At 33.3% G+C, this 13,812-nt stretch overlaps 1 protein-coding gene across 1 annotated transcript; it reads right to left on the bottom strand.

The window, feature by feature from the left end:
* Positions 1-10,179: 10,179 nt before the first annotated feature.
* LOC127074406 (probable LRR receptor-like serine/threonine-protein kinase At4g37250) lies at positions 10,180-13,548 on the bottom strand. Its single transcript, XM_051015721.1, has 2 exons — positions 11,573-13,548; positions 10,180-11,015 (listed from the first exon to the last, which is right to left on the bottom strand). Exons 1-2 carry the CDS (start codon positions 13,224-13,226, stop codon positions 10,348-10,350), a joined length of 2,322 nt encoding a protein of 773 aa, XP_050871678.1. The 5' UTR covers positions 13,227-13,548; the 3' UTR covers positions 10,180-10,347.
* Between the last annotated feature and the right edge of the window lie 264 nt (positions 13,549-13,812).

Here is a 13,812-nt window from a genome sequence, read left to right as displayed (position 1 = left end):
ATAAATCATGAAGTGTTTTCTTTTACTGAAAACATGGAAAGGTTATTCCAAAATATAACAATGGCCTTGCAAGATGTGTAAACAACAACAACAACAACAATAACAACAAAAATAACAATAACAACAACAACAACAATAACAATAACAACAACAAAAACATCATAATATGAGATAGATTGCAAGAGCAGAAAAAAATGTTTTTTTCAAGGTTGATGTTAGAATAACAACATATAATACAGAATCTTGAAGATTTATTCTATCTTGCAATCTATCCCAAAGCAATGGTGTACGAGTTTGGAGCGGCTAGAGATGAGTTGAGTTTAGGGTAAAACTTATCTAACCCCTTCAGTTATTAGAGTAACTGAAGGAATAAATAATTTAATTTACAAATGAAGAATAAAATAATAAGAAATGTACCAGTTCGAAAGAAATAAAAACAAAATTGTATTTGTTGGAATTCGAGGCATGTCATGAATTTGTTTTCACCTCGGTTATATTAAAAAACTGAGGGAATAGATGATAATTTTTTAATAAAAAATAAAACATGTCGTATCATGAAATTATACCTCGACTTTTTTTTGGGTGAGGTGAAAGCTTTGTTATGAAATATATTATTTGTAGTAGTAAACGCTACAAATTTAATGAAAAAGTAAAAGTCTGACTAGGATTATAAAATGACGGCAAATAGCGAGTAAAATTTTGACGTTGTTATAATGTATAATTGTGGAATCGGGATATTTTATAATATTCTCAACCCTAAAATCCCACTATCAACTCCTATTTAAATATAAGTACAAAAAGGGTTTGAGAATCCAATTTTTTTTACCACAAGTGGAGAAATTTGGAGAACTTTGAGCAAGGAAAGCACAAGGATGCATTGGGGAATCATTGTCCAACGTTCCACTGCCATGGAACTTCTCGATTCGTCTATTTATGTGTTTCATTATTGTTTTATTTTGGGTTAGAATAATGAGTGACTAATTTCCCTTTTTTTAGGGATGAGTAATTGAATTTGAACACTCTTGTGTTTTAAATTAATGTTATCATTCCGAGTATTATTATGAAACACGATATATTGGTATTTATGTGTAATTCTTTTTATTGATTAGCTACCTATAAAATAATTTATAGTTTTTGTTAGAACGTGAGTTCAACGTAATGTTAGATTAGTATATATATTGATCATATGTTCCTGTTAACAAAAGAACAACAAGATCAATAAAACAAAATGCGGAAATAGAATTAGAGGTTTTACCTCCAGCCATTGTTGTAGTGTTGTGAGTGCACTGTCTTTGATTCTTCCAAGCTCTTGCTCTCTCAATATAGATGGTGTATTTCTTTTCTGATGATAAAAAGCTTTGGGGACCAAAGACTATTTATAGGCTTGATTCTACCATCAAGAATTTAAAGAGATTAAAACTCATTACCACCCAATTAAATGGTCATATCAATTTACATTAAAACCAAAATAAATCATACCCTTTTCAGAACAAAAATCCCAAAACTATGGACCACATTAAAATTGGTTTTTTATTATTAATAATTATTATAATAAAAATAAGAAACCGTTACATTCTCCCACTTAGTCCATAGAACTGATTATTGGCATAAATGAGTCATAGAAAACTTACTCAAGAAATAAATATGTGAATCATAGAGATAGTCCCTCTTAAAGCGAGTAGTCTCATCTATGTATTACAACATGTCTATTTTCAAGTATATATCTGTAATATGGTAACTAACTTGATGAATAAACCAATGTTTACTCTTGGTCCAGATGTAACATATTTTCTCAAACTGATGTGCGCATGAAAATGAGAAAACATCACAATATAAGAGTTTTATTAATAAACTGTATGTATACAATCATAAGGAGGACCCAGGCCCCATGTTCTCTACATGATCCTTAAATTTTATTGGTGGCATGCCCTTAGTCAAAGGATCAACGATCATTAAATCAATACTAATGTGATTAATAACTACTATTTTATCTTTAGCTCTTTCTCTAATGGTTAAATACTTTATGTCGATGTGCTTGCTTCGACTTCCACTTTTATTGTTCTTAGCCATAAAGACAGCTGCTGAATTATCGCAAAAAATCTTTAGAGGTTTAGAAATAGAATCCATGATTCTAAGCCCAGAAATAAAACTCTTAAGGCATACACCATGAGAAGTAGCCTCAAAACAGGAGACAAACTCGGCTTCCTTAGTAGAAGTAGCAATCAAGGTTTTCTTAGTACTTCTCCATGAAATAGCTCCATCAGCCATCATAAAAATATATCCTGATGTTGATTTGCGAGAATCAACACAACCAGCAAAGTCGGAGTCTGAATAGCCGATCACATCAAGATTGTCCGTCTGCCTATACATTAGCATGTAATCTTTTGTTCCTTTAATATATCTCAACACCTTATTTGCAGCTTTCCAGTGATCCATACCAGGATTACTCTGATATCTTCCTAAGATTCCAACAGCAAATGCAATGTCGAGCCTTGTGCATACTTGAGCATACATAAGACTTCCAACAACAAAAGCATATGGAATGTTCTTCATTTGTTCCCGCTCAAAATCATTCTTAGGGCGTTGATTCAAATTAAATTTATCGCCCTTGACAATGGGTGCAACACTTGGTGAACAATCTTTCATTCTAAATCTCTCTAAAACTTTATTTATGTAGGTTTCTTGTGATAGACCCAAAACTCCTCGAAGTCTATCTCTGTGGATCTTAATGCCAATGACATAAGATGCCTCACCGATATCCTTAATATCAAAGTTTTTAGAGAGGAATTGTTTCACCTCATGTAGAAAACCTTTATCATTGGTTGCAAGTAGTATGTCATCCACATACAAAATGAGAAAACAAATTTTACTCCCACTGACCTTCTGGTATATACATTGATCCATGGGGTTTTCAATAAACCCAAATAAGGATATTGTTTCATGGAATTTAATATACCATTGACGAGAGGCTTGTTTTAACCTATATATGGATCTCTTAAGCTTGCAAACCAAATGCTCACCACTATTAGAAGAGAAACCTTCAGGTTGTTTCATATAAACCTCCTCCTCTAAATCAACATTAAGAAAGGTTGTTTTCACATCCATTTGATGCAACTCAAGGTCAAAATGTGCAACTAATGCCAAGATGACACGAAGAGAATCTTTCTTAGATACAGGAGAAAAAGTATCAGTGTAATTGATTCCCTCCTTTTGAGTAAATCCCTTAGCAACGAGTCTGGCCTTGTATCTCTCAATGTTTCCTAATGAATCTTTATTGGTTTTAAAGACCCATTTACAACCAATGGACTTTTCCCCATTAGGTAACTCTACAAGATCCCATACGTCGTTGTTTTTCATGGAATTCATTTCATCATTCATGGCATCATACCACAAATTTGATTCTTTGTAACTCATTGCTTGTCTAAAGCTCTCAGGATCATTCTCAGCTCCAACATTATAGTCAGATTCTTGTAGATACACAATGTAATCATTAGGAATAGCTGATTTTCTTGTCCTAGTAGATCTTCTTAATGTTTGATCAACATTTTCTTGTGGATCTTGTTGTTCAACTAATTGTTCATCATCTTGATGACCAACTTGATTTACTGGATCATCAGTAGCTTGTGGAGTCTCGATGATTGGTTGATCAAGATCCGTTTGAACTTGAGGGATGTTGTAAATAGCAACCAATCTATTACTTGAAGTGGAAGGTTCATACTCTATATGATCATGCACAGAAATTGAATTTTTGATTTGATCGCTCCCATTAGTCAAACGATTTTCAAGAAACATTGCATTTCTTGACTCCACAATCCTAGTTGTATGAGATGGACAATAAAATCTATAACCTTTAGACCTTTTGGCATATCCAATGAAATACCCACTAATGGTCCTCGGATCTAGTTTCTTTCCTTCTGGGTTATAAATCCTCACCTCAGACGGACATCCCCAAACGCGCATATTTCGTAAACTCGGCTTCCATCCTTTAAATAACTCAAATGGTGTCTTTGGGACAACCTTGGATGGAACCCGGTTTAGAATATACACAACCCTCTTTAATGCTTCATTCCATAATGATTTAGGAAGATTAGAGTTGCTAAGCATACTCCGCACCATGTTCAACAATGTTCGGTTTCTTCTTTCTGCAACACCATTTTGGTTCGAAGAACCGGGCATGGTGTATTGGGCAACAATCCCATGTTCTTGAAGAAACTTAGCAAATGGACCAGTTTGAGAAATTGTGTAGTTACTAAAAAAAGTTGTGTGTTATATATAAAAATTAACCTTCAAAATTGAAGTAAATAACAGAAAGATTTTTTTTAAGTTAATGGCTTCCTATCCAAAAACAAGAATCGAAGTGTACATGTCTTCAAATGCAAAGATGAAAAAAAACTCCAAGCACATTATCCCACACAAAAAATGTGTTGCTTGTTGATTTGTTATGTCAGTTGGATCTATTCATAACCTTATAATTTCTATCGATATAGAAATCAATAACAGAACTCTAAACAAATTCCTATGAGTTAGGTAATCGAATACAATTATAAGAATGAAAGCAGAAATGTACATGAGTTTGTCATTGGAAATAGTTAAAGGTTACCAGATGTATGATCTTCCAATTGCAGAGTTTCTTATGGATCCTTGAATCTCCTCTGATGGGGATGAAGAGAAAAAACAATTAATGAGCCGTATTTTCATGTTCACTCTACAAATGAGGACCATAATCCCAATAAATAACCTTAGGGTTATTTTTTAGTTTTCAATATTCTAATTTGCCCCCTCATCAAATTATATATTGACATATAGTATCTACATAATAATCTCATATTTCATGACATTTATGCTTTTAGACATGTACTTAATATTAATTAGACGACTACAGTTTTGGATAATTAAATAATGGCCATAATACATGCAATATTACATTTGTGATCCAAAAAGTTTAACAATCTCTCATTGATCACATATGTAACTTTACACATGTGTTAGACTTTATGAGCTCAAAATTTATCATTATATTCTTTAAGCATATCTAAAGTATCTCTTCCATTAGTCATGCTAATATACATAATCAAAGAGATTTTCATTATATCAATAATAATTAAACCCTTTAATGATCACCAATAGTGACACAACTAAATGACATAAATCCATCATGAAATATACAACATGAAAATCGCATGAAGTTGATTTGTATATGTCGATTTTTAACTGATCCTACTTTACTTTAGTGAGGTCATCAATTAACTTCATTGTAAAAAATGTAAAGTGCTAAATATCAAACTTTATTAATTGGAAAATATCCAAAATCATAGTATGCATACCAAACACAAAACATAAAATTCATAATCGACTAAATTCCACGAAACCAAAGACTCTTATAATGGTAAAACACCCATGCGAGCATTGTGCTCATGAAAGACCTTGGGTGGAAGACCTTTTGTAAGAGAATCTGCTATCATGGAGTTTGTTCCCATGTGTTCTATGGAAATGTGCCCACTTTATACCCTTTCCTTAACAACTAGGAACTTGATATCAATATGTTTAACTTGACCGAGCTCCTATTATTTTTAGAATACATGACGACTGATTTTTTGTCATAGTATAACTTGAGTGGTCTTTTAATTCCTTCCACAACTTTTATCCCAATGACAAGATTCCTCAGCCAAATCTCATGGTTGGGTGTTGCATAATATGCTATAAACTCTGTTGCCATGGTGGATGAAGCCGTAAGAGTTTTCTTGGCACTGCACCAAGAAACAACACCACCAACCAACATATATATAGCCTTAAGTAGATATTTTATTATCTTGGCATCCAACAAAATCTGAGTCAGAGTATCCAATGACATCTAACTGGTCTGGCCTCTTATATGCGAACTATAGTCTTTTGTTCTCTTTAAATACCTCATAACCTTTTTGGATGCTTTCCAATGATCCATTCTTAGATTTCTAAAATATCTTCCTAACATTCCAACTATGAACATGATATCCGGATGTGTACATACTTGGGCATACATCAAACTCCCTGTTGCTGACGCATAACAAATCTTTTGCATTTCTTGAATTTCTAAGTTTCCTTTTTGGAATTGATTAAGACTAAATTTGTCTCCCTTAGAGATTGGAGTATCCCCTGGTTTACATTTCTACATGCCAAACCTTTTAAGTACCTTTTTGATATAACTCCTTTGTGACAATCCTAGAATACAACGAGATTGATCTCGATGTATCTGAGTTCCTAATATAAAGGAGGAATCACTAAGATCTTTCATTTCAAAATTTCTTGATAGAGATTTCTTAGTTTAGTTCATCATGCCTATATCATTTGCGGCAAGCAGTATGTCATCTACATACATGACTAGGAAAATATACTTGCTCCCACTGAATTTGTGATACACACAATCTTCAACAACATTCACCTCGAGACGCCTGCTTTAGTCCATAAATAGATTTTGTCAATTTGCAAACCATATTCTTTGAGTATCCTGACACAAAGTTTTCTGGTTACACCATATAGATCATTTCATCAACGTTGTCATTGAGGAAAATTGTCTTGATATCCATTTGAAAGAGTTCCAAATCATAATGTACAACAAGAGCCATGATTCTAAAAGAGTCTTTTGATGAAACCGGAGAGAAAGTCTCTTTAAATTCAGTCCCTTCCTATTTAGTATAACCCTTAGCCATAAGACAAGTTTTATACCTCTCCACATTACTGTTAGAATCTCGTTTGGTCTTAAAAATCCATTTGTAAATAATGGGTTTCACTCCTTCTGGAAATGGGATAAGTTCCCAAACTTTATTATCTTGCATGGACTTATACTCCTCTTTCATTGCTTCAATCCAATTTTCAGAGTTGGAATCCTGCATGGCTTGATGGAAGTTGATTGTGTCATCTTCCATCGTACCATTATATTCCTCGTGTTCTTGGAGAAAAACTACAAAATCATCTAAAATAGCATTTCTCCTTTCTCTAGTGGATCTTCACAAAGGTATTGGTTCTTGTAGCACTTGTTCTTGAGGATCTTGAGTTTATTCTTCATGAAATACCAAATCATCTTGAGTTGGAGGAATTTCAACAATGTCTTATGGAGGTTCTGTACTTGCTTGATCAAAAGCAACTATATGAATCGGTTCTGGAATTGTTACAGATTCTTTCTCTAATACAAAGTCTTTAACCTTATTCTTCCCCCCAAACTCAATATCCTCAAAAAATGTGGTATTTCCCGTCTCAAAAATTGAATTTAATTGGGATCGTAAAATTTATAGCCTATAGAATTTTCATAAAAGCCAATAAAGTAGTTTCCCACTGTTCAGAAGTTCAATTTCTTTTCATTTGGCCTATAAGGCCTTGCCTCAGCTATACATCCCCACGCATGAAAATGTTTAAGACTGGGCAAAATCATAAGGTGTTTTGGTAGTTGCTTTTGTTGGTACTATATTTAAAATATAATTTGCAGTCTTTAATGTCTCTCCCCAGAGTGACTCTGACAAGGTAGAATGACAAATCATACTCCTTACCATATCCCTAAGAGTCTGTTTTAGTCTTTCACCAACACCATTCATGCTAGGAGATCCTGGTATTGTGTACTGTGAGACGATTCCACATTCCTCCGGGTATTTGGCAAAAGGCCCTGAACATTGTTCACCTGAACCGTCATATCTTCTGTAATATTCACTGCCATTGTCAGATTTTACTTTCTTAATTCGTTTGTTGAGTTGATTCTCAACTTCAGCCTTAAACGATTTGAACACATCCAATGATTGAGAGTTTTCATGTATAAGAAATATGTACGCATATCTAGAGTAGTCGTCTATAAATGATATAAAATATTATTCAACATTCTAAGAAGGTGTCGGAAATGGTCCACGTATGTCTGTATGTATTAATTCTAAGACATTTGTAGCTCGATATGCACCAAATTTCCTTGTTTTGATTTGTTTTCCTTTAACGCATTCAATACAAACATCAAAGTTCGTTAGGTCAGTGAAATCTAAAATTCCACCAGACACTAGTTGATCAACTCTATTTTTAGAGATGTGACCCATACCCCATTGCCACAATTCCCTTGAATTATTATTACCAATTGTACGTTTAGTACCACACGATTCCACATTTAAGGATTCGCCATAGGTAGCTATTGTGTCAAGTAATCATAGATTATCATGACTCATAAGTGAATCAGTTCCAACAATATTTAAATTTAAAGACAACTTAAATATATTATTCCCAAATGAACACAAATAACCTGATTTGTCCAAATAATAAATTGAAATTAAATTACATCTAAATGACGGGACCACAAAAGTGTCTTTCAAATCAAAATAAAATCGGATACACACCAATAATCTAAAATACCATATAGCTTCCACCTCCAACGACTTGTCATCTCCCACATAGATGTAACTTTCAATATTATTTGTCTTTCGGTAGTTCAGGCAACCCTTTATTGAAACACTGATGTTAATAGTTGCTCTAGAGTATAACCACCTAGTATTTCCAGGTATTAAAGCTAAATTGACCTCAGAACATACCAAACCATGACTCATGCGATTGGAGCGGTCTCACTTCTCATAATTTTTTCTTTGTTTAGAGGTACTAGATTCCGTAGGAGAAGGTGGTTGCTTCATCCTTAATGTAAGGTCAAGATCCATGTAGTCAAGAACAATTTTCATGTTCTCATTCCATTCCTTGAAATTTGTCCCATTAAGGACTAAATCTGAATTCAGATTAGCAGATATTAAAGCAATTGTAGCTAAAACAAGAACAAAAATTAAACATTAAATATACTCACATAAAAGAAAACTGAATTATCAATTTTTTCAAATAAAGACACAACTCATCTCAGGATACCTAGTGCACTATCAATATTGAGTCTTTGGACACTAATATTAATTGCTAGTGATACTCTTGTTGTAACGATCAAACATTGATAATAAAAACATGTCGAATAATAAATCCTTATTTGGATTGATTTATTATTCATATGTAAGATCTTATAATTACCACATGTTTACCATCAGAGGCGCGTATGAAAATCGGCCAACCATCAATTATCTTTTAGATCAATTGATATTCGTATGAATAAACACACACACAAAAGAAAAACATTTAACATTTTTTAATAACAATCTCTCAAAAAAAGGTCACTTTGGTGACATTTTATTTTAAATGACTCACTCAAAACATTAAATTTTGTATAAGTTTACAAACCATAGTTAAAATTTAAACAAAATTGTAGTAGAGTTAATTGTACTAAATACACTAACTTTGTATTAGAAATATTTGATTCCGAAACATAATCAATATCAAATATTTAATTTATACAAATCATAGTATCAATATTTATTATTAAATAATAAACACTTTATATTTTTTTTAATTATTATTTAACAACAAAGTTTAACATATATGGTTGCCGTATGCCATATGGCCTATGGCGTATGCGGTACATATTATAGGTGTATTTTAACTTTATATGCAATAGCCAATCATAAGTATAGATAATTTAATATATTGATCTCTTCAGGCTACTCTGCGTATATGTATGGAACAGTTAGAGATTAATTCAGGCTAATCAATAAGTATATATATATGATTAATTGTTAGTTTCTCTACTACAAAGAGACGTGTGACATAATACGGTAAAGAGACGTGTGACATAATACGGTAATTATTTGTTAGTTTCTCTATTCATGTTTTTTGTTTATGATTAATATTATCTCCTATTATCTCCTTCCTTTTATATAAGAATTCATTTTTTAAATTTATTAAATAATTAATTTATCTAATTTATAAATCAATCAAATATATTACTTATTTAATAAATTTAAAAAATAAATTATCTCTTACGTACAAAAGAACCGAGGTAGTAATAATTATTTCTTTTACTTTTCTTCCTTTTCTTCTATTTAAATTTATTATCCTATTACTTTACATTTCAAATTCTCATTAAGTTAATCAAACACTAAATCACAAATTTAAACAAATAAATCTATTAACTAATAACTCCAAAGAATCTAACTCAAACTCATATTGATAAGATCATCGGGTTTATTTATAAGAATTATAAAATTATCACTAAAACAATACATGAGATAAATATCCAAAGAGCTTGTATTCATCACATAAATTTTATTTTTATAATAAAATAAAAAAGTAAATTAAAAGAAATCAAGATAGAATCTATTTTTTGAAAATTAAATTAGTAAATGAATTGACAGAGATATAATCAATGAACCTCCAACAATTACAACACACACAAGATTGAACCCAAACCCAAAAACTATTAGCTTATCATAATAACTACATACATATTTATTCTTTTCTACAAAACTTAGTAAAAAATCATGACCAATACGACAATGTAGATGGTATTTTTTCAAGAACTTGTAACACCTCTTTCATTTGTGGTCTTTTTTGAGGAACATTAGTCACACAACTATACCCTAACTTAAAATAACCCAACAAAGCCTCCTCCTTCCCTTCCATATCAGCCCGAATCGCCACGTCAACCATCCGCAAAGCCCGATTCTTATCCTCAACGATAACCGCGGGCCCTTGGCCCATATCATCCAAAACCACAATCTTACCCGTTAAAAGCTCAAGAAACATGACCCCAAAGGAGTACACATCCCACTTCGGATGAGGCTTCAAATTCCTAAGCGACTCAGGTGCATGATAAGGAGATACACCACCTATTGAGCTTGGGCTTGGGCTTGGGCTAGGCCCAAGTGTAACATCTTGAAAACTATCACGTGAGGTTGTTGATCTCTTACTCCCGAAAATACGTGCTGAACCTCCAGCTTTATAACTTGTGTCACCTGTTACTATTCTCTCAAGCCCAAAGTCTCCAATTTTGGGCTCCATGTCATTGCCCAATAGAATATTCGTTGGCTTCAAATTCCCATGCACGTGCTTCTTCTCGTGGAGATACGTTAGCCCACGTGCAACTCCTTTTGCTATCTTGAGCCGTTGTTCCCACGGTAAGTGGCTAGGTGAAGACCCCACTTTTCCTGACACACACAAAATTTTACTAGTATCATCAAAAAAAGAAGTCGGTGAATGAAAAATAAAAACAACAACTTTGTGCTAAATTATGAAGAAACAAGTTGTGTTCACATAAGTAAAATGGTCCTGTTTTTTAAGAGTGATAAAAACAAGAAACAATATGCATATAAATGTTTCCAATTATGGTCACGAGTATCGTTATCAGAAAGCTATGAGACGACACATAGTAATAAACTCTTGACAAGGTTGACTGTGGATCATTAAAGTCAATAGTTCAGTTGCACCTACCTCACCATCAACTTCATGACTCATACATTTCATAATTAGTTTCAAACTAAACAACCGCGATTAAACGATACCGATTAATTATTCATTGTTTTTATCTTAAAAGAATAAATTGTAATTAATACCATAATCAAATTTATAATTTCTATATCGATTGAAATCGCAAATTTTTTTACGTGAGGGTTTTGAGAACCTTTGTTTCCACATTCACAATTCTAGATGCTAACATGAACAAAGACAGTACAAGTTATTAACCGGAGTAAAAGGAGATACTTACTGTAACGAACATTGGCGAGACAACCATTGGGAACATAGTCATAGATAATGAGTTTCTCATCGTGTCCCCAGTAAAAGCCACGAACCCGAACCAGATTCGGGTGAACCAGTTTCGCTATGACCCGAACCTGATTCTCGAAATCCTTGAACCGTTCAACACCGCTTTCGCCGATTCTCCGAACCGCTAACGACGTTCCATCTTCAAGCACGGCCTTATACATTATACTTGAACCAGTAGCTCCTAAAATATACGCAGAAGCTTTTAGTAACGTTTCAACTTCAAGCTCTCTTTCACCATCAACTGTAACCAGGGTACCCGTATTCGAACCCGACCCGGTTTTGTTCTCTCCTTGCTTTTGATTTTCACCACCTTCAACATTTTTTGATGCTGCTTCCACGTCACTGTCTGAAGAACTCGGAGTCTCCGAGGACTCTTCGTCTTCTGTTCTTTTTCTCAAACACGACCACCTCGTGAAACCTCTCGTTTCTGAATTTGACGATGAAGTTTCGCTTCTTGTAGTAGTTGCTTCGTTCTTTAGTTCTTTCTCTTCGTCTTTTTTTCTTTTCAACTTGTACACGTAAATGAAAACCATAGCTAAAATTCCAATTCCGACGAAATCTCCAACCACAATTCCTATGATAGTTCCTTTTCTCAAACCACTCTGTTTCTTCTCGGAATTCTCTGTTGGAGGAGAATCATCGTCAAAATTCTTCGGCATTGCCGCAATTGCAGGAGAAGAAGCTTTAGGTTCGGAAGAAGGAGAAGAAGGAATAGAACATGGATTTTTCGTTAGTTCACCACATAGATCACTGTTACCAGAAAACGATTTTGTTTCCTGATTCAAAAATACCTGGGATTCCGGTATCTCGCCGGTTAGGTTATTAAACGAGAGATCAACCGTAGCGTTTCTCGGAATTTTCTCAGCAAACTCCGGCGGAATTTCGCCGGAAAATTTGTTGTAAGAAACGTTCAAGTAACGAATGGAATCACCGCCGAAATCAGCACTCAAAGACCCGTTCAGCAAATTCGAAGACAGATCCAAAATCTGTAAAGTTCTCAAATCCTTAGGAAGAAAACCGGTTAAGTAATTGTTCTTAAACGAAGCAACAGTTAAGTTCTGCATGTTTGAGAGATTGTTTGGTAGTTTTCCCGTGAAAGCATTGTCGGAAAAATTAAGAAACTGAAGGTTTTTAAGCTCTGTTATAGACTCTGGAATTTCCCCGGTTAACAAATTGTTTGAGAAATTCAGGAACCTAAGCTCAGAATTTGCTTGAAAAAACGAAGATGGAAGAGACCCGTTAAGAGAATTGTTAGAAAGATCAATAATTTGAAGATGTTGAATGGAACCAAGATCGGAGGGAATCAAACCTAAAAGCTGAGAATTTGGTAATGATAAAGCAGTAACACGATACAGTGTATCATTTTTTGTGTTTTCGGTTGTTACAATGGAACAAGAAACACCGTTCCATGAACACGGTGTTTGGTCAGTATAGTTCCAATTGGAAAGCACGAATAAAGGGTCGTTGAGAATGGATTCTTTGAAAGAAAGCAACAAAACGCCGTCTTTAGTAAGAGAGAAACATTGGTTAATGGTAAGTGTTAAGAGTGTGAGAAAAAGAGAAAGAGAAAAGGTTGTTTTTGTGGTGAAGTTCATGGTTTTAGAAGAAATTTGAGAGTGTGGTTATTGAACATGGTTTGAAGAAAGAAGAGGGAAAGAGAAAACGGGGATTTAATGCTTGAGGACAGAGTTGCATGTGGATGGAATAATATTGTTGATGAAGTTAGTGAAAAAAAAGACTAGTACTATATATGAAAGGTTGATATAAAAAGGGTGTAGAAGAAGGACATAACAGGTCACAAAAACACAAATCTGTTACAAATACTCTCTCTCTGTTCACCTATAAAATTTATGGTTGAGGTTTTAATACCTGGTCTCACAAACTTATTAAGTTGTTGTATTCTGTGTTTCTGAGTACTGAATGTATTAAATAACAAGTTTCTGCATGAATGGAAAATATAAATTATGAGACAAATATTAATTACATGGGCTTCTTCTTCCCTTTGTAAGTCTAGATCTTTAATCTATGATCAAACGATTCATATCACATGGTTGAGATCAATAATTCTTTATATTTAAGACTAAAATTTTTTTTAAAAAAATTATGAATAAGATCGTAAATAAATATCATATTAAATTTAATAAGAGAAAAAAAAATAACAAGAATTTTACTAAATTGTCT

This window comes from Lathyrus oleraceus, chromosome 4 (assembly GCF_024323335.1).
Source record: "Lathyrus oleraceus cultivar Zhongwan6 chromosome 4, CAAS_Psat_ZW6_1.0, whole genome shotgun sequence".
NCBI lineage: Eukaryota > Viridiplantae > Streptophyta > Magnoliopsida > Fabales > Fabaceae > Lathyrus > Lathyrus oleraceus.
This window is presented reverse-complemented; position numbering and strand designations above follow the sequence as displayed.